At 45.9% G+C, this 21,871-nt stretch overlaps 1 protein-coding gene across 1 annotated transcript in view; it reads right to left on the bottom strand.

The window, feature by feature from the left end:
- Positions 1 to 9: 9 nt before the first annotated feature.
- The window catches only part of SPAG17 (sperm associated antigen 17), a gene marked incomplete at its 5' end in the record, with an annotated part of 39,650 nt that continues 17,788 nt past the window's right edge, over positions 10 to 21,871 (bottom strand). Inside the window, 30 exon segments of the mRNA XM_072423165.1 lie at positions 10 to 164; positions 1,746 to 1,883; positions 2,539 to 2,683; positions 3,121 to 3,181; positions 3,526 to 3,719; positions 4,175 to 4,233; positions 4,657 to 4,738; positions 5,084 to 5,186; positions 7,181 to 7,283; positions 7,723 to 7,777; positions 8,659 to 8,772; positions 9,068 to 9,250; positions 9,326 to 9,453; positions 9,959 to 10,089; positions 10,189 to 10,325; positions 10,690 to 10,875; positions 11,470 to 11,624; positions 13,005 to 13,146; positions 13,235 to 13,455; positions 13,772 to 13,964; positions 14,244 to 14,419; positions 14,600 to 14,726; positions 15,357 to 15,562; positions 15,691 to 15,804; positions 15,907 to 16,026; positions 17,581 to 17,692; positions 18,248 to 18,505; positions 19,410 to 19,507; positions 20,316 to 20,512; positions 21,431 to 21,585. Coding sequence (XP_072279266.1) covers positions 145 to 164; positions 1,746 to 1,883; positions 2,539 to 2,683; positions 3,121 to 3,181; positions 3,526 to 3,719; positions 4,175 to 4,233; positions 4,657 to 4,738; positions 5,084 to 5,186; positions 7,181 to 7,283; positions 7,723 to 7,777; positions 8,659 to 8,772; positions 9,068 to 9,250; positions 9,326 to 9,453; positions 9,959 to 10,089; positions 10,189 to 10,325; positions 10,690 to 10,875; positions 11,470 to 11,624; positions 13,005 to 13,146; positions 13,235 to 13,455; positions 13,772 to 13,964; positions 14,244 to 14,419; positions 14,600 to 14,726; positions 15,357 to 15,562; positions 15,691 to 15,804; positions 15,907 to 16,026; positions 17,581 to 17,692; positions 18,248 to 18,505; positions 19,410 to 19,507; positions 20,316 to 20,512; positions 21,431 to 21,585 — 4,113 coding nt within the window.

The following is a 21,871-nucleotide window of genomic DNA, read 5'->3' as shown; positions in this document are numbered from 1 at the left end:
TCTCATGTTGGGTTTTATGTGTAGGTGACCACAGAGTGAATGGGCCCAAATGACGAAGGATCGGCCAAATATTTTGATTATCAAATTTTATTTAAATAGTGCAAAATAAATTCTGGAATTTTCCATGGAGAGAATAAATGTGAATCAGAGGCCGGAAGATCGACCTGGAAGAGAACAAAATGATAAAAGCTTAGAATAGTCAACCTAGGAGCAGACCCCTGTAACGTGTCCCCTGTTCCCTCGCTGTCCAATGAGAGCAGCTTTACTTGGTTAATGAATTATAAAGCACCGCCCATGAGGATTATAGACTTTCTTTACATTTATGAACCGGGAACCACTAGACCTTCAATCATAGAGTGCCTACAAGTAAGGGTGAGACCTAACACGGCCATGGTGTATTCATTCTCAAAATTCAGATTTGAAAGGGCACCCTAAAATTTTACCACCATCATGAAATTAGAGTCACATGACAAGATCAGGTGACAATAATGAGACTCTCCGTCTGATATCACCTGTGTGATGTCATCATGACATCATCAGGAGAAGTTTAAGGATTTCAATGACTCTGGAAACGGATTTATAAAGTTTGACAAATTATCTGAACTCCACTTGATGACTAATGTGTCAAGGATTGGCCAGATCAGCCCAGCTCAGATCAGCTGATTGGTTAATCCTAAAAGAATGAAACGCCTGCGATAGTTGGCTTCAACACATCTGAAATTGATTCACCAATTTTTCTTGCGTGGGAATGTTGCAGGAAAAGATATTCCCGTCTGATAAATACATTAGGACACGGCTGTAGTTTGTCATTGAACCTATACACAAATGCCCCCCCCCCTTTGTAACAATGCTCTATAGATCATATGTGATGGAGAAAGGACAGAGGTGTTCAGAATAACAGAGTATACGTTTGGCATAAACTGATTGAGAGAAATCCCAACTGTAAAGCATGGTGGTGAAACATTATGTATTGGGCTTTGTTCAGTATCTGGACAGGTTGCTGTTATCAAGTCATTTTGATTTTTGTATCATGATGAAAATATGATGGAAGCTGCACAATATTTGTGTTTGCAGTGGAAATGGATCCTCCAACACAATAGTGATCTGGTGCATACTAGAAAATCAATAGATGGCTGAAAAAGAATTTTTGGACTGGCCTAGGCAAAGCCCTGATTGTAATCCCATTGAAATGTTGTGGGAAGATTTATAAATTGGAAATTCAGGAAAATGAAGCCACACACAGCTGGCATTGGATAGAATTTTGGGTGGAGGCGTGGTCAGGCCTAACGTGTCATCAATGTCAGACACTGGTGGGCAGTCAGGTAAAATGCCCATAAGAAGGGCAAATGGGCACTTACCTTTCCCACTCCTTGCCCTGTGTATATATTCAGGTTTATCACCAATGGCTGTAGGCAATGAATGAATGAAGGGTTAATGTTCAAGGATGTTGAGAAAGTCACAAATTCACATGTAGATTAGTGTAAGGGTCAGGGGCTCACAAACATTTGCCCCTATGGGGTGACACCATTTACTCTGACCTGATGTATTTTAGTCTGGGAATACAGGAGCAGGGGGACGAGTTATTCCTATATTGTGTCATGTGTGGGCAGAGAACATTAAGGATTATTCTGTCCGTGTTACATGGAGCTATAAAATAATATTTGGAATTGATTTGTTTTCCTAGTACTAGTACCCCCTCCCAGATCTAATCCCCCCATTAGTTGCCCCTTCTGGAAGATACCTACCTGTTTCAGCTGCTTTTCTGGGTCTTAGTACTTGCAGTCTGGCTTGGAGGCTGCTGCTGATCAGCTTCACTCCTGGCCCCAGATCTCTGTGCTCTGCACCCTCCATGCGGCTCTCATACACACCCTCTGTGAGGACTGGTGAAGGGGGGTGTTAAGGATATAACAATGGTATTGCAGCACAGTATATACAGTGTGGTCTGTGGTGGCACTGACACTGATCCTGAGCAGGACTGCACGGGTTGCACCCTATTGGCTGCACTGTGAGCAGCAGATCAACCTCCCGCGTAATGGGCATTTATTCATGATTATATGATACCAGGTGTCTACCTGAGCACAGGAGATCTGGTGGGCGTGGCAGAGAGAGGGTCACATGGAAATGTGTGGAGTATTGGTAAGATGATCAGAGCAAAGTTATTTCTATGAGTGGTAGGTACTAACGTGTTTCGGGGCACCTTGGGATTCTGCTGTCGTGGTGCTTTTTGCTGGCTGAGATGCCCTAGAAGATGGTGGCATCAATAATGATCCTTACCAATAGTGTGGCCCTTGGTGTTGTTGGAAATCCTGAAGGGCCAATCCCCAAAATGCACTGACCGGACCCCAATAAAACAACTCACCATTAAGGATTCATTACAGCACCCAACCCCCTAAGTTTTACCCAGGGTACTATAGTGGGTGGGGGGTCTGCTGTGGCTCAGGACCCTTGGGCTGATTTGTCTGTACAGTGTGTGCCCCCGTGGGGTCATGTGACAGCAGATGATGCTTTGGGGTCACTCGATGTTCGCGTAAAGGATATTTGCAGTCACAGGCAAGAAGAGCGTCTCCACCTCAGTCTGGATCTCAATGCAGTGCGAACACTCGGCGGCCCCTTCCGGCCCTTCCAATCCGATGGCCATGGCGTACAATTCTACATCCAGCCAGGTCTGCATGCCGGCCGCCACCTGATCATATGACACAACATGGAGGATGTGAATGACAGAGAGAACCAACATGAGAAACATTCATTGTACATCAGACAGGAAAAACCGGGACAGAGACGGGGGAACCAAAAATCCAACAGGCAACAAAGAGGGGAGGGGGCATTGCTCTGTCATGTGACTGCACTGCGCAGACCCAGAAACTCGGGACAGGGATGGCAGTGCCCCTTATAATGGGCACAACAGGTGTGCAGAGACAGGCCGGGGTCAGGGGGTTCACCTATCCAACATTCACCAATCACTACGCAGCATCAGATGACGTTTTCTCAGTCTTAGCTCTCTGGTTTGGAGGTGGACCAATTAAAATCCACAGCTACAGTAATCTGATTGGCTCATTTTAGGTCAGTGCTATGTGCATCTCATTGATCCTCATACTCTGGATGAATGTTGGGGTCACTTACCGGCCCAGGGGTGTAGGTGACTCTCAGGCCACTGCTGGGTGGTGGAGGCTTCACCCGGAATCTGCCGAAGGAAACACAAAAGTCGGATGAGATATTAAAGACCAGTTAAATGTTACATGATATTACCAGCACAGTAAAGGGTTAGTACCAGGCCTTTGGTATGGCGTATTACACCTGATGGGGTGGAATAAATGGGCTTTTTATACTATGTAAGGACACCCTTTATCCACAGCATGCAGAAGGGCTGATATGATGTTCTGCCAGCAGGGGGAGCTGTAAGGCTTTGTCAGATTCTCCTCATCTAGGATCTCTGTGTTACATCAGAGAAACCCCAACACCCCCAAATGGCAATGATTGGATGGATTCTCTTTCCAATGAATGGTGGGCTGTCAGAAAAATGATTACCTGCAGAAATCCACCCCAATATTCTTCATCATCACTGTCAGGGCATACGTGTACCCCTCCCTGAGCACCCCAAACTGCGCCACCGCTGGGGTGAGATGGAATCCTCGAGGAACGTGTTTACCAGCCCTGTTTAGGGGAGGAGAAGTGGAGGAGGTGCTCACCCTGCGTCTCACCGGATCTTCCACTGCCACAAACTGGAGGAGACATAAAAATACAGTCAAACACTTCTACTATACATGTATATAGCTCTGACATATACCACAGTGCTGTACAGAGATCACTGAGCCAGTCCCATCAGTCTCTGTACAGAAGAGCTGACACTCTAATCTCCCCCCACAGTCACAAACTATTATTATACATCTATATAGCTCTGACACATACCGCAGTGCTGTACAAAGAACACTGAGCCAGTCCCATCAGTCTCTGTACAGAGGAGCTGACACTCGCTGCGGCTGAGGGGGTGATATGTCTGTGCCTGGATCATTTCTGGCCAATCAAAATTCACCCCGCCTACAGGAGGAAGTGTTTGGTTCAGTTAAAGTGGACATTTCCTTAAAGATTACTAATATTGGGTGATATTATTATCCTTCAGATGATACAGATCATTTCCCTCACCTGTCCCCTCATCTGGTGACATTCTCCCCCTCACCGCGGTGCCTTCACCATCTCCGCAGTCCGCTGGCCTTTTATCACCATCCAGGTTCTGGCCTGTAAAACAAGGAATATAAAATATATAAAACACCCACAAGGTGTGAAAATGTGTTTTCATGAAATGTTTGACAGTTTCCTAATTGCAAAGTCTCAGAACAAGGCATTGTCACCAAAACTGCTAGAAGGGTGTCAGGGGCATGAGAACATAAATCAAAGGTAATGTATTGTCAGGGAAACACAATTTTATGGAATAACTTTTTACATGTGGGACAAGTTCCCAAAGGTAGTGGTGCCCTGGGATTGGTGAGTTCATATTTACTCATCTATAGGAATAGAAATCATCTCACAACAGGCAAACATTCTCCCAAATAGTTCTGGGAGTCCCCACAAATTCTTTTCATGCTGATTGGTGTTCAGGGGAGGAACTCTGCACTTGGTGGAGCTCCTGTTAGTCTAAGGATTTTATTGGCGGTCACTTACCTGACTCCTCCTCCTCCACACTGAGCGCCAGCTCCTCCTCCGTCCCCTCGTCTTCCTCCCAGGTGGTAGAAGATGGCGGCAGCTACTTAGACAGGGCGTCCATATCTGGAGCCTGGGGACATGAGAGGTGATAGTTATATATGGGGGCAGAAGGAAGGACCGGGAAGATTTTGCCCCTAACTGGCGGGCATTTAGTTTGTTCTGTGCACTTCCCGTCTTTATGCACACGCCAGTGTCAGCAGCACACTATAATCCTGGAGTGGCAACATTGGACCATGCCTGTGTCAGGTGTCTCATGGCGGGATCAACACTTTATATGAAATGTATTGTCCACTGTATCAGTGATAAGAAATCTTTTTGTGGCAATTAGTGTTTGCAGCAGAAAATCAGAGACAACCCAGTAAGTGCCATGGTGGGCGGAACATACCTGGTTCTGCAGGAATTGCTGAGCCATCTCAGACTTGAAGTACGGAGGAATGTGTCTGCTCCTCATAGCAGAGAGGTTATCCTTCTGCTCCTGGATCTCCTGCCTGAGAATACAAAATACTGAGAGTTCATCCTCTGCTTTTTCTCGATCTGTCCATCATCATTAGCCTCTAACCAACATCATTAATACCGATCCTTTCCAACAGGGGGCAGCCTTCACTCACAGCACACTGACATTTTGATTTCTCCAACCATTGCACTTCTGTACCAGCACTACAAATACCCCCTGGGGGTACTTCTGATGGCTGCAGCGATTTATCTGTTTCTTATTGCGATTTCCAAACTCATTCAGTCTGCACCTAATCATCAGGTAAGTCTGTCTTCTGCTGCAGGTCCTGCGTGGTCAGGGCTGTCCGCTCTTCAGGTTCTGCGAGGTCAGGGCTGTCCCCTCCTGCAGGTAGTGCGTGGTCAGGGCTATTCGCTCCTGCAGGTCCTGCATGGTCAGTGCTGTCTGCTCCTGCAGGTCCTGCGTGGTCAGGGGTGTCCGCTCCTGCAGGTCCTGCGAGGTCAGGGCTGTCCGCTCCTGCAGAACCTGCGAGGTCAGGACTGTCCCCTCCTGCAGGTCTTGCGAGGTCAGGGCTGTCCCCTCCTGCAGGTTCTGCGAGGTCAGGGCTGTCCGCTCCTGCAGAACCTGCAAGGTCAGGACTGTCCCCTCCTGCAGGTCTTGCGAGGTCAGGGCTGTCCCCTCCTGCAGGTTCTGCGAGGTCAGGGCTGTCCCCTCCTGCAGGTAGTGTGTGGTCAGGGCTATTCGCTCCTGCAGGTCCTGCATGGTCAGGGCTGTCCTCTCCTGCAGGTCGTGCGTGGTCAGGGCTGTCCGCTCCTGCAGGTCCTCCATGGTGGGGCTATTCGCTCCTGCAGGTCCTGCATGGCCAGGGCTGTCCGCTCCTGCAGGTCCTGCATGGTGGGGCTATTCGCTCCTGCAGGTCCTACATGGCCAGGGCTGTCTGCTCCTGCAGGTCCTCCATGGTGGGGCTATTCGCTCCTGCAGGTCCTGCATGGTCAGGGCTGTCTGTAGGACAAATATCTATATACCTATATATTCAATCTATGACTCTATATACATGACTTTATAACCCCCCCCAACATAATGATGTCCCCTATGTGATAGAGTCTGGTGGGCTTACATCGGAAATGGCGACTCAGCATTCTCAAACTTTTGTCTTTGTGACAAGTTGGCTCAGATTGCGCCCATGTGTGTCAGTTATATGAAATAATGCAGAGAGGAATTATGGGGCACAGATGTGAACAGTTGCAGAACAGGACACGCAGTTTTAAATTTTCTGGCGTTGGGGACATTACAATTAGCACGGCGCGGAGTGCGAAAGGTCTGGGGAGCTCCATCATTCCGTACGGACTCATCCCTTAGCCTGGGTGATAATCTGCTCGGTGAACAAGGAAAACCTATAACAGGCATCTCCATGGGCATGGAATACTTATTGCTAAGAACACCAGCTGCTATATAGTGATCACTGTCGTTACATAGGGATCACCTGACAAAGCAGTACTGTATACAAATTCATCACCTTCATGTTTTACCAGCAGAGGGGCAGAGAGGAGCAGATTGCTATAATGTGAGTGAATGAAATCAGAATAAAACCAGGCAGTGTTGTACTTCCTTTATGAGCGCCGACATTGTTGGTCTTCCCATAAAAGCACTCACTGCGTGGCCACGTCTTGCTTCAATACAACTGAACCCCCTCGTATTGTGTGCTACTTTCCCCCACCTCCTAGATTGTAAGCTGTTCGGTGCAGGGTCTCCTCCTCTCCTGTGTCACTGTCTGACATTTGCAACCCCTATTTAATGTACAGCTCTGGGTAATATGTTGGCGCTATATAAATCCTGCCTATTAATAATAATTTTCAAAGACCTGAAACCAGCATAGTGTAAACTAGAGCTGGAGAAAGGCCACAACTGGGATATATCAGGGTTTATTCATACGGATTTGTAAAGTTACCGACAGGTCCTCTTTAACACAGAAAAATTCTGTAATTCCAAACATCTCTGAAATTTGCTTTTGTATATTAATTGGAGAATTACCGGAGTTTTTCCCAGTCCTGGGCACTGCGCTGTGGTTTGGCCATCACTGGGGGTGTCAGTGGCGGTGGGGACACGGCATTCTCATACAGACTGGCAATGTCCCCTGCAAAGAAGCAAAGCTTTGTAATTATTGGATAAACAAGATTTACAAATCATTTTACTGATTCTGGGTGTATATGAACATCACATGATAAATATGGGCCGGATACACCCAAGACCTGCCATTGTCTCCCCTGCAACCAATCAGATGCAGTGATTGGTGCCTGCAGGAAGGACAATTACAGCTGCAAGCTATGGGTTCAATGATTTCATACCCTTAATCCCCTACATTTGATTCTCAGCAGTAGCTCAGCAGCTCAGCTCCCCCTGCAGCTCCTCCTATCATTGAATTTGCAGCTCAGATAACTCTGCTCCTCAGCAGTGACTTGGAAGCCTTACAGCCTCTAATACTAGGTCAGCATTTATTGAAGGAAGTGGAGAGGGACCCAAAAATCCACAATTATGTTTCTATTAATATTAAACATAATCAATTAGTATCTCACCATGAATTTGCTCAAGGCTGGGAGTTGCTGGGGATTCCCGGAACTCGGTCAGCGTCTGTCAGATAGATGATAAAGAAAAACATTAAAGGTCATCTAGTGAAAAAGATTGACCGCATTTCAATCCACTGATGTCCCCTCTAAAGGACTTGTATCCCCTATCAGATCCTTCCCTCAACGTCTCTGACCAACCGCAGAGTCCTTTACCCAACTACAGCTGCACTGATCATATGGGAAGCCGGTGTCTAGGTCAGGCTTTAGGACAACCTTGTTCCATTTCAGTGTCCATCGCCTCTCTCTAATACTTACCTAATCCCAGCACCAAGACCGGCACAAAGTCATTTTATTCCTCTCAATCCTTATTCCTCCCATTCCTTCTTATTTTCCTCATCCCCCTTTATATAACTCCACCACCAGTGCCCATCACCTCTCTTTGCCCAACATGCAGTCCTAGCCTGGTACCAGGTCCAGGTTTTCCATCACACTTCCCTTTTCCAGTTCCAGTGCTCATAGCTTCTCTCCGCCCTATGCCCATCCTAGTCTGGTACCAGGTCCAGGTTTTTTTCTCATACACTCCCTTCTCTACCCCAGTGCCCATCTCCAACCATCACCCAATCCTAGCCTGGTACCAGGTCCAGCCCTTTCCTCATACATGACTTCTCTATCCTCAGGCTCATCACCTCTTTCTACCCATCACCCAATCCTAGCCTGGTACCAGGTCCAGCCCTTTCCTCATACGTGACTTCTCTATCCTCAGGCTCATCACCTCTTTCTACCCATCACCCAAACCGTCCCTGGTACCAGGTCCATCTCTTTCTATATGAATTCCTTCTCCATCCCCAGTTCCCATCACCTTTCTCCAACCATCACCCAATCCTAGCCTTGTACCAGATCCCATTCTCTGACCCCTCGTACCCATCGCCTGTCTCCACCTCTTACCAGGACCAGCTTGAGTAAATCAGTGGCGTTGCCTTTCTCCTCTTCTGTCCTGGGCTCCTTAATGTTTAATTCTTGTAACTCTTCTTCCTTCTTCAGAACTTTATCGATGTACCTCTGGAGACAGAACAGATCAGAGTATTGTCCATGTGAAAGTTCTGCCATCTCAGTGTGACTGGCAAAGACTGTAGGGTAGACAGTTCCAGCCAACTGCTTCAGAGGTGCCATTACAGGGCATTGCCCATCCTGAGACTGGCTGTATCAGTCCTGGATGTCACTGCACAGTCCTAGGCAGAGACTCCTCCACAGTATCAAACACGTGGGTTCCCCCACTTCAGTTTCTGGCCTGCACCCCACATTCAGTAAGACACAGATAACAAGATCAGGGGTGACTCTTCCTGACATGAATTACCTTCAGTGACAGCTCCAGCTTTTCCCGAACTTCTGTGTTGATGGGTTCATACTGGCAGAGCTGACGCATTCTCAGAACTTCGGGACACTTGAGTATTGGAGGCGGGACTCTCCTCACCTCTCTGTCACCAATGCGGAGACCTTTCCATACGCCAATCCCGAGTGCAGGTCCAGGAGTCTTCCGCTGAGAACAGACAGAAGTCAGTGATTGGGGTCCATAGCTAATCCTCATAAAATAATTATCTCCAGATGCACTTACCTCAGAGGAGGGGAAGGTGTCCCACTTTCTGGAGAGGAGATTGGGGGGCACCATGTTGTTTAACTCTTTCTTCATTATCCAGGGGGAGGTTTGAGAGAATGGCTGCAGGACTGTGATGGTCTGAACACCTGAGAAGCATGATGCTTGTTACGTTAGAAATTCAAAATCCAGAGCCAGGAGATATTCCAAACCCAACCGGTATGTAAGCAGACACTGACCTGAGCCTGGCCTTCATCCCACAATGCGCCTTGCTGCCTCCACTGGTCTTCCTTCTTCCCATAATGCACCCTGCTGCCTCCTCCAGCCTGCCTTCCCCCCATAATGCACCTTGCTGCCTCCACCAGCCTTCCTTCCCCCCTTTATGCACCCTGCTGCCTCCTCCAACCTGCTTTCCTCTCATAATGCACCCTGCTGCCTCCCCCAGCCTGCCTTCCTCCCATGATGCACCCTGCTGCCTCCTACAGCCTGCCTTCCTCCCATAATGCACCCTGCCCTCTTCCCATAATTCACCTGGCTATCATTCCACCCAAGCCTACTTCTTCCATTACTACATGGTCCAGTTCTAAGGTTGGCTTTACAAATGCCCCGCTACCAGTGATTTACATATCGCGTATTTTGTATGGCCCCACCCACCTGGCACCTCCTGGGTTGGCTCCCGCAGGACAGCTGTTGCTGGGTCACAATAACAGGAGGCCAGATAATCTTCCACTTCCCGAATGCGGAGAAGTTCGCTGCCTGAGCCATCCGCATTGATAATGAAGAACCTGCATGGAGAGGTAAAGTGCAATGCCATTAGTGACCAGTAGGGTCAGAAAGAAATGATGCCATTACAATGAAGGAAGGTGCAGAACTATTCACCATACCTGGGTGCGTGAAAGTCGTAAATCTCCGGTGGACTTTGTAAGGAAGTGGGGGGTGGGTTATCATTCTTCTGGGAGTCCTCCTCTTCTCCGGCGTCCCCGCCAGCAATAACCACTGACGTACTGCCATCCACCATTACCTACAGCAAAGATTCATTTCATGACATGTTTTACCCAATCTTACCTTTTACTAACCTACTGCCCACAGATACAGGTCAGCTGCTTCACCGTCCAATCAAAATGGTGGGGGTGTGGTCCTGACCAAGGTATGCTTCTACTGCAGAGGAGGTCAGGGGGATGGCTGTGCTATCTACCAAGGGTGTCAGGATGACAAGACTGGCTGCACAGGTACATATCATCTGGCAGGTGAAATAATTCTTATCTAGTGTTCTGTGTGTTTAATTATTGCATTCAATAATAAAATTTGAATATTTCTCTGGAGTTCCTGAACAATGAATATCACACACATGCATCATATCACAGCAGTCATACAGCTGGTGTTACCTGGAATAGGTTCCCCTCTGGGTCCATCACCTCGCAGATTACGTCCTGTGTGTGGGTGAGGATGTAACTGGCCGGGGGCAGAGCTTCAGCTTTGAGAGGAACCTCAGACGATGAACCCGCCCTCGGGGAGTACACAGCACAGCCCTCACGGTTTATAGACAGGCAGCCGGAGTTGGGTGGAAACACCTGATTAACACAGAGAGAACACCTATATATTCAATTTCTAGATTGCTGTATTATAATTTCTGAGTATTAGGATAACTTTTCTAACAATGAGAGATAAGAAGTTTTGTAAATTACCTGAAGGGCTTATTGTAGCCACAGTGATTTATCTATAATGTAACTACAATGGGCCCAAAATACACACAAGCCAGTCATAACCTGTGCTTAGAGGACATAGATGCTCCCATGGAACAGAGGGCACCTAGGGGCAGATAAGGGTACTGCAGGGAAATCTTTGGATGAACTTTCAACTGGATTTAATATTTTATCTCTATTGTGATTTTAATCCTTATCTTGTTTTTGGTCAGAGTTTTCCTTTAAACATTCACTAATAACTGCATGGGTTGCAGAAACTGAGAATGAAGGACTGAAGTTACACGTGATCGCTCCTCGGGGGCGGGCTGTTTATAAAGGTGATGGTTGACCTAAATACATTTCTGTCAGATTTCCTACTTATGGAGAGAATTTTTGGAGCAGATTTTCATTTGAGAGTAGAATTATTCAAAATAACATTGAGAAAAATTTGGGATTATCATTTGAGAGAAATTATTTATTCACCTGATATTCTGCCTGATCCTTTGCCAGGATTTCTGTGCCGTCACCGGACACAGCGTAGCAGGTGTGTTCTTCGCAGTTCAGAATGACGGTTACAAATTCTGTTTTTTCCACCCGAATGAACTTTACTCTCTTGGTAATGCTCTGGGGTACCTCCCCTGAGGAAGGAGAAACAGTAGGTCAGGAGTTGAGAGGGTATTTGACAGCTTGGAGCACCGTGACACCAGAAAGATGTCACAATTTATAATAAATTCTTAGGCTTCAGCTTATCTTTGTGTCCTCATGGGAACTGTACAGAGGGCTATGACTTCTGCCCAAAGTTATGCCCCACCCTCTTCCAGAAACTAAGCCCCACACTTATTTAAAATTTGCACTCCCCACAGAAGTCCTGGCATTTGACTGGTAAATGCCAATGGGCTGTACCAAGTGCCAAAAGGGGGTGGGGGGAGTGGAGATTTCATCTTAATTAAAGCAAAAGTTAGCAATGTTTATTCCTGGGTTCAGAGGGGTGTCTCGGAGACGCAGGGATCATTTGGAGACTAACATGGGTACTAGCAGACACCACTTTTTTATCTCATATCTGCACTAAGGAATGTTTTGGGTCTAGTGAGGTTTACGCTGAAGTTATACTTTTAGGTCACTTTGGCACTCTGGACAAGTTCTGTGCATATCATTTCATTTTATTTTTGAGGCCTTGGTGCACCAACCACAATGCACACTTTAGGAATGTGGGGGGATTGTTCCGCACCCTAAGCTGCCACAAACACGCGGGAAGGGCCGGTGACCTTACATGCCGTTCATCTCTGGCCTGTACCGTCATGGTGCTGCATCTGCCAGTTGGGCCCCTGCTCACAGTAAATACTCATGTTGTGTATAACGATGGGATCCCCGCCAAGTCTGCGATATATTTCACCTCTCTGAAGACTTCCCAATTTTATGATGAATGGCCGTGTCAGAGGAATATTTATGGTGCAGTTATTATATATTACAGAATGGAATATTTTTCTGCAGGATCAGGCAGACTGGGGGTAAAGAGGGGGAACCATAGGGGGGGGGGGGCTGATAAAATTTTATCTAGAGCCAGAGATGCCCCCAGCAGAGCCCCCCCCACCTTCATTCCCCCTATAATACCTTTATACCCCAGAGGAATGTAAAAAAAGGGCTGGTCCAGTTGAGTGGTATACAGGGGTCAAAGAGTGTAATTCCGTAACCACAATACACTCTTTGAAATAGGGAACAGAAAATCTGGATGATGGTCATAAAAAATATTATTTTCATATTTCATTTTCATTGTTCTAAAACGTTTCTAGGTTACTCTAACTCTGCTCCATCCAATATCTACACACCATGCAATAGGTGAAACTCAATTCACCAGCCTATTCATAAAGTAATAGTTATTTTCAACCAATGAGATTTAAAAATAAAAGTCACATGACTGAGAATAAACTTTGTAATCCTCGTGGGATAATCTTTGTGAATTGATCCGTTCTCTGAGCGTGTATGGGCCAGCACATGTCCAGCTTCCCGGGACTAATTACCGGTCTCCTCGTGGTCTCCAGGGAGGGGGACCTCCACGTTCTGGTAGAAGGTGGTGATTCTTGTCCCATCTGCATGCTCTACAATGGTTGTTCCGTCTGTGCTCACTGCTGTCACCACCCCATCTTCCCGTGTAGTCACCACCTGTAACACGGATGACACATCCAGCATTCTGCTCCATCATACATTTCACCCCATATAGGCTCTGTGCAGAGTCAGGGAAGTGACTTACCGTCCCATTGCCGGGATCCGTAGCCCTGAAGGTCTGCAGAGGTTTTATCTCCAGCCTCTCGGAGCCCCGGGTTCCTATCTGTTCCCCGGATGGGGTGGTGGTGATCCAGGTACTGGGCTGTACCACTATGGCAGGAGGCGTGGGTGGCAGCGGTTCTGGGGGAGGAGCCTCCACTGACTCTTGCTTGGCTGTCGGTGGCACCAGTTTTTGGCCACCTTTCCCTGCAAAAACAATGAGCGAGAAGATTAATACAATCTCTGTGTAGAGGATGAATGTGTATTAATACTTAATACACTCAAAATATTGCATGTGGCTTACTCCAATATTGATATAGAATCAAGGGTGGCTTTTCAATGATGAAAGGTGGAGCTTTGTAAAAATCCTGTTGCTGTATTTTTCGACATACAGTAAATACTTATAAAGTTAATGACGGGTTCACTTTAATATGTGAACTGGCTGAAAATTGCTTCAAAATAATTGTCCCTCCTTAATGAACTCCCCCAGCACTCATTAATACTGGAGGAATAATCCACTCACCTCTCTTGTGCTCGGGGACAGATTCTGATTTCTGGTCCTTGGCCTCCGGTGTAGATCCAGCAGAAGATGGTGCTGACTGTGATTCAGCAGCGAGGTTGTCATGCTCCTCTCCAGGAGGTGGTGCATCATGACATTGAGCACTGACGGGACCAGAATCTGGACTTCTGCTTACAGATCCATCAGGAAGCAGAACCTGGAACGGACATGATCAGAGAATGCTATGGATGTGTTTGACGGATTCATCAACATTCAGGGATAACAAATGTTAAAATAGCACCAGAATGCCTCTAACATGGGAACACCTCGTGATCAGGGAAATACTAATACCTGTGACAGCTCTGAGTCTGCTGAGGATACTGACATCCAATATGGCAGCACCCAGCAGCAGTCTCAGGGCTTTTGGATGTCTAGACCAGGGAGGAATTTACAGGTAAATATTATTTAGAGTCTGGTGACAGGGCCTCTTTATTACCTCTGTGGAGCCGTCTAACATACATTTCACCACTGAGCCCTCTGGTGTAATGACTCGGTTCTTCTCATTGGTTGCAGGGGTTTTGCTCCCTTTGTACAGCTGGGCATTCTTCACCCTTATGGGATAAGTTAACTTGACAAGTAGTCGTTGAGTTGTCACGTCTCTGTCCGTCACACCTGGGGGAAAGTTTTATTAGTACCGGTAGAACTACAATTCCCCCACCCCAAATCCAGGTCAGGCAGCAAAGCAGGAACCCAATCATTTCCCTGGTGCAGTAACACTACGGGCTCTATGAATTGATGAAATGATTACAGGAATATATAATATAGAATCTCACAAAATAACACATAACTGACCTTCTGCATCATCTCTCTGGAATGTCATGAACAGACCATTGGGGTAGGAGACATTCAGGCTCTGGAAGGCGGGGCCAACAGGTGCAGGTTTGGGAGGCAGAGTCACAGGAGGCATAACAGGTTCCACCTATACAAATGTAATTATACATTTATTACATATTTAATTGGATATGAATAAATAAATGTCATCATTTAGAACCAATACAGTAACAGAACATCAAGTGTGGTGATGTCATGTGATCTCTTAGAAGCAATATAGAAAGTGATTGAAGAAATGGTAAGACCATATGATCAATGAAATCTAATGTAGGGGAAGTTTGTATTGTGATGTCATGTGATCTCTTAGAGCCAATAAAGTGAGAGGTTGAATTAGTGATAACACCATGTGGCCATTAAAAGCCAATGTAGTGAGAGTTTATATTGTGGTGATGTCATATGATCTCTAATAGCCAATACAGCCAGAGGATGAAGTAGTGGTAACACAGAGAGGTCATTGAAAGCCCATGTAGGGGCAGTTCATATTGTGGTGATGTCGGGTGATCTCTTGGAGCAAATACTGACATCAGGTGATCTCTTGGAACCAATACTGCAAAAGGTTGAAGTAGTGGTAACACCATGTGATCACTGAAAGCCAATGTAGGTGGAGTTTGTATTGTGTTGATGTCATATGATCTCTAAGAGCCAATACAGCAAGAGGTTGAAATAGTGGTAACACCATGTGATCAATGAAAGCCAATGTAGTAATGCCCTCACTTACGGGAACCTCTGGTGTTTGCGGTGTCTCCTCAGCAGCCAGGGCCTGTGGCGTCTTCACTCGGACAGCTCTCGGTGATTTACCACGAGGAGATTTTCTTCCCTTGCCGGAAGGGACAGGGGGAGGCTGTGCAGGTGGAGAGGGGATGATGCTGGGAGTGTGAACAGATGGGAAGGTCAGCATGGCCTCCAGCTCGGGATCCTTCTCCTCTAAAAAGAAAGCAATAAGAAGACATTTGGGGGATCAGATGACAATTCCATACATAGTGGCCACCATGCAGATGTAACAACCGATAATAGAATTATTACAATATGAAATCACAAAACATGAACCTCACCTGATCCTCTGCCAGAGGCCCCATAATGGCTCAGAGACAACTGTATCCCGCTCTGCAGAGTGGCAGAGAACGACCCAAATTCACTGAGGCTTCTTCCCTTGGTGGCGGCTTTGCCTGTACAGAAGGAAAGTCACATTGATGGTAAGTACAGACTGAGCCAATGGCAGTTCTCAGTCACATGACCTACAGCGGAAGATACATCTGCACTTTACTCACCGCTCAGCTCGGACTGGATGGCGCCATCTTGCTTATTGGGGGTCGTTTTCTTTGGGTTTATAATGTGAACCAGAAACTTGTGTCCATCTTTCAGTAATTTTATTTTCACAAACGTGGAGGCTTGTAGGACAAAACAAAAGTCAGAAATGTCAGAGTATAACCCTAAAGGTGCACCCTCCAACAACCAAAGAAATCATACACATTGGGCCCGATTTATTAAAGCTCTTTAAGACTAGTGTACATAGACAACCATTGGTGAACCTGGGTGATCCAACAAACCTGGAATTGATTTCGTACAAATTATTTGCTATTGTTTGAAAAATGTTTACTGTCCTGGACCAGATCCAGGTCAAGTTTGCTGGATCACTCAGATACACCCGTAATAGTCTTTGTTTTTCAGGATCAGACAGCATTAATAAATAGGACCCATAGTGCTCAACAAAGAGACAGTGTAATGGATGTCGAGGGAAGGAGGGAACGAGGTAGAGGCTACAAGAAGCATCTGCTCCTTGGGGGCCACTACAATCCATACAACCATGTTGTTATGCCCTCTTCATCATCTACTAAAATGTGGATGGGGTTTTAGGTACAAGGGTTTCGGGGTGCAAAAGTTAGATGCAGGGGAAGTTAAAGGAGTTGTAAATTTGGGTTTGGTGGTGTTGTGCTGGAGATAAAACTGTTCCTGAGGACCTGCAAGTAAAGAATCTCCCTGTCGCATCTATTCTGTGGATCTACACTTCCTCCACCTACCCTGATCAGTTAATGCTGCAGCTTCTCACCTTGTGACCAGCTACAAAGTTACACTGTTACAGTCAAATCACTGATCGTACCTATTATTCAAAGTCCAGTAGCTGTCAAAGTCACTAGCTGTCCCCCAAAGGAGCTCACAATCTAATGTCCCTACCATAGTCATATGTCATTAGAAGTAATTTTGGGGGGAAGCCAAATAAACTAACTGCATGTTTTTGGAATGTGGGAGGAAACCCACACAAACACGGGGAGAACCTGAAAACTCCATGCAGATAGAGTCCTGGACGAGATTTGAACCTTGGACCCAGCGCTGCAAAGGCCGGAGTGCTAACCACTGAGTCACTGTGTTGTCCCATCATGTGATTTCAGCCTAGGCAAAGTCACCGACTAGAGATTAAAGACAGCTTAAAGTCTCATGTATAAAATTTACCCGTGTAATGTCCTAAGTTTAACATTTTTTATATCATCCTTTATAGGCTAAGAGAACTTTAGGACATTTCACATGGGTAATACATACAATTTACACATGAGGATATGCGTTTGGGATGGTCATCTCTCTTTTATGTGTGATCTCACCTAAGCCATATGAAACATTTTCGATGAATGATGCTAGCACTGTATATTGTGATGTGTCAGGGATTTATTTATAAAGACTTGTAATGGTGCTGATAGGGCCATCTAAAAGAGAACCTGTCACATGCCAATATTAACTTGCCCCCTCCCCCTTGAAAGCTCTGGAACAAAAAGTGTGAGCAGAATAAGTTTTCTCCAAACAGTCCCCCCAACACCCCCTCCGGCATCTCTGTAAATCTAAAGTTATATTGCAAGTCTGCATAGGTGCAGTGTTACATATTTATAAAGAATATGACGAATATAATTCACTGCAGCTTCCACGTACTGATGGGGACACTCGTGTCTTCTCACCTTTCTCAAAGTTGGTGTGTTCCACCTGGATCTGCCCCCCGTCTGTGGGGTAAAGACATCGGCAGCCCCCGGAGACCTGGATCAGATTATCTCCCATGTCGTAGCCAATGAACTAAAACATTAAAAGTACAAATTTTGAGTATTTTCATAGCTGTCAGCATTATACAACGAGTTGAATAGAATAAGTAAATAGAATTGTGACAAATGAAATACAAAGTAAAATGATATCTTAGAATAAATGTATCCAATCATATAAAGTCCCAGGCCTTAGCTGCACTAAGGATACTTATAAACATCCAATGATTGATGATGTCCAATCATCTTCCCTCTGTGTGCACCCCTTGCATCCCCCAGCACCTGATACCAATTTGAAATCTGTAGTCCTGATGTGTGGGCAGGAGCCAATTAGAAATGCTGCAGTTTGATTGATCTCTGTAGCAGCCAATCATAGTGATCATTTATTGTAACTTTGAAAAACATTATTACAGAAGCAAAGCTCAGACTCCTTCTGTGATCTGATCATGAGGGAAGCTGCAGGAAATCTGCCTAGTGAAAAACTCTTTATTTAACCCTAATTAAAGTGTATATCTGGGTAAAATAACACATACTCTGCAATGCACATTTTCTGATGTATCCCAGTCAATCTGATCTCTACCATAGCACATACCTCAAAATGCTTCTCAGGAGGAGCTGGTGCAGCATCGGTGGGGTTCGGCCCGGGCCCTGGAGGCTCCGCCTCCTCTTTTTCGTTCTTTTCTTTGGCGCCTTTCTTGGTGCTGCTGGGAGACCTCTTACTCTCACGGGAGTTGGAGCGCTCTCTGCTCACCGCTTTCTTCTTAGCACTCGATTTACCGCCTTTTGCGTTTTTCTTCTCTTGTTTCAGACGTTCTTCTTCCATTAGGCGATCTTGCTCAATCTTCCAGGCCTGGGGAACAAGATATGTAAGGGTTTATCTAATATTATTATTATCATTAACCACCTGAGCGTTACACTGAGGTCTAGATTTCTGTACCAAAAGTGATCCACTGTTTTTCATGAAATTTGCTGGAACACGAACACGACGCTGGATGAGCACAGCGGGACCAGGTAAGTAAGGATGGGAAAAAACACGGGGTTAACCATCCTAGCCATTTTTTTTTGCCCGTACGAAGGTCGGGCTTAATGGCTAGGAGGTTAAAAAGGATTTACTGTATATAGCACCAACATATTACAGTGCTGAAAAATAAATAAAGGTTGCAAATAGCAGACAGATACCGACAGTGACATAGGAGGAGGTGGGGGAAGTATCACACAATAGGAGGGGAAATGGAATGGTGGGGGAGTAGTGAGGGTTTAGGAGACAGAAGACGGGTAGGTGAGGGTGAAGTGTTGGGTTTTAGGAACTCTTTTAAATAAGCAGAAATTAGGAGCAAGCCGAATAGGACGGGGAGACCATTCCAGAGAGTCGAGGCAGCTCCAGAAAAAGAACCGCAAAAGGCTGAGAAAAAAACAACCAAAGGATACTTACCTTTTCATGTTCATGCCAATGCATTTCATGTAAACAATGATATTCATGCCAATGCATGTGATGCAAACTTTCTAAATGAGAGCTAAGGATTAGGGGGGGGGGGGGGTGTTGGGTCTTTACCCTAATCACATGATAATCCCAAAAGCTGAAAAGGGAAACTCCACACCATTCTTAACAAATATCATCTTAAAATTAGATTTCCTGTAGCAGTAAAGCGACTCTGCACACTGAGACTTGTGTTTTTATTTATCTGACATTTCAAAAAATTATAGAGAGCACTGAGTAAATAAAGAGAGTAATGCAAGGGTCCGATTTTACTTACTTTGAGGGAGTCCTCCCGAATGAAAGGGTTCTCAGCTGGATCTGCAGTTGGGGTTCCTTCATCCCGACTTCCGCCTCTCGATCTGCTGCCTTTGGGACCTGAAAACAAAACATAAAGATCTGAAACTTGGAGAGGAATTCAAATCAGAGAGGAATCAAATAGGATCTGTGACAACAAAGTCCAGTGGGCCAGTGGGCACAAAGTCGCCCTTGCCAGGTATGTGCCGTATAAAAGGAATCCCTGCACTGAATTTTGTATCATACACATTGAGATGAATCAATTCTGTCTGTCGTGTGGTCACTTTATTTCATTCATCTGCTTCTTACCTCACTATTGTAACAGACAAAGGGTCAATATTTAGAGTACACCCCATAACTCCATGGATTCATCATGAAATGTGCCATGGATTCAGGCTGACACAAATTTACCCCAAACCCCCTCTTCCCCTGCAGATACTCCAACTCCATTCCTGTAGTGAATAAAATCCTCTACTCCTCGCAATGATATCACCAGGCTTGTAAAATTCTTGCAGTGATAGCTGCTAGGAGCTCAGTTTCTAAATATGCAGACATGCCCCCAGAACTACATTTCCCTGAGTGTGGGCTGGCCAATGCAGCAGCATAATTGTGCTGGGAAATAAATATATGCATGGGGACAATGAGAGGTCAGGATAGGAGAAATTCTGTAGTCCAGCAGGCGGGGCTGATAACATTGTTCGAGATTTCAGTCACTGTGTTGTCAGCCTAAACAGGAATTTTAGAACTCTCTGGTTTTTTAGCAGATCAATAGGTGTCGTTCTTTTCTTTCAATGATTTTGAAGCGGTAAAACAGTAAAATGTGCATGTGACACTGTATTGTATAAGTGCAGGAAGGAATCCCAAGCTTACATCACACATCTTTACTCACTTTTAGATTTTTTTGGTGAGGAGGATTTTTTGGCTTTCTTCTTGCTGGGTGAGATGTCCCTGGAGGTGACCCCTCTGTCCTGCATGGCCTGGGCCTGTTTTGCAGCCTCCATCTCCTTCTCCAGCTTCTCCTGATACTTCTCCTCCTCCTCCTGCACCCAATGTGAGATGGAATCTGCCACCAACTCCAGGTAGTTCCTGAAGAAGGGAAAATCAGAGCGGTCATTTTACATTCATCTGGTGTAGATGGTGGAGGCAATAAATGATGACTGGTGCAAACATATAAAGGCATAGTGGAAATTGTGAATCCAAAAATATGAATTGTAATCAGTAAGCAGTCATTGCTGCAGCAGATTCAAGGGATTTATAGCTCAGTGCCTGACATACGGCAGCACCCGCAGTCTCAGAATCAGCAACTTCAATAGCTCCTGGTTATACGCAATGCAGCCAAGGTTCTATTTCTGCCTCATCTGTGCTCCTGTGTTGTTACCCTGTCACATGAGATTCTGATGGAGCACTTGGTATGGTTCACTGTAGTCACCATCAGGGTACCACCAGCCATCACTGGAATGTGTAGAACCTGGGATGGTAATTGGCTCCTGAAAAGAAAAGACGGGGGCAGAAGAAACCTTCCACCAATCATCTTCCTGGTAATCATCAGGGTAGACCCAAAATACCACACCCAGCAAAGTACTAAGCCTTATTAACCAATATAGACAAAAGTGGCGTCTATAGTCCTCTCATGCAATGGGGTCCGAAACCCATAGGGCCTGATTTATTAAAGCTCTCCAAAGCTGGAAAACATACCATTTCTTTAGTGAAGCTGGGTGATGGAGCAAATCTGTAATGGATCTGGTCCAGGATTCAGAACATTTGCTAACAAATAGCAAATGACTCTGCAGGTTTGCTGGGTCACCCAGCTTCACTGCCTTGGACGCTTTAATAAATCAGGCTTATAGTGCCGATATGGCATCGCCAAGACTGCAACATCCCCGCCACCAGGGGCACTCACGGCTTATGTGTGATGCTGATACTGCTGCAACTTTTACAGCAACCTGGAACATACAGCTGCCCCATCAAGTGATGGAGAGGGAAGAGGCCAATATGGGAGCATACCTGAAGCTGATATTGGAATGGAGAGCCATGTCCCAGGACTCCTGGCTTTGGCGGTACCGGTTCATGGGGTTATGGAGAATGAGGAGCAGGGAGTTGTCCTGGGTATGGTAATAGGAGTCTATACATTTGTAAGATTCGGCGGCTTCCTGCAAGACCTGCAGAGAGGTAGAAGAGACATGGAGGAAGTTACTGCATCAAATCAGGACAAAAAGGAATTATTAATGTATATGCCAGAATCAGATACCCACTCAGGAGATCCTGTGATTTATAGAGGACACCCACCCAGGGGAACCAGAGATTCACAGAGGACACTCATCCACGAGAACTTCACGCTCACTGACCACACTCATCCAGGAGAACCTCAGATTCACTGAGCACACTCATCCAGGAGAACTTCAGATTCACTGAGCACACTCATCCAGGAGAACTTCAGATTCACTG

Source organism: Pyxicephalus adspersus, chromosome 1 (assembly GCF_032062135.1).
Source record: "Pyxicephalus adspersus chromosome 1, UCB_Pads_2.0, whole genome shotgun sequence".
Lineage (NCBI taxonomy): Eukaryota > Metazoa > Chordata > Amphibia > Anura > Pyxicephalidae > Pyxicephalus > Pyxicephalus adspersus.
This window is presented reverse-complemented; position numbering and strand designations above follow the sequence as displayed.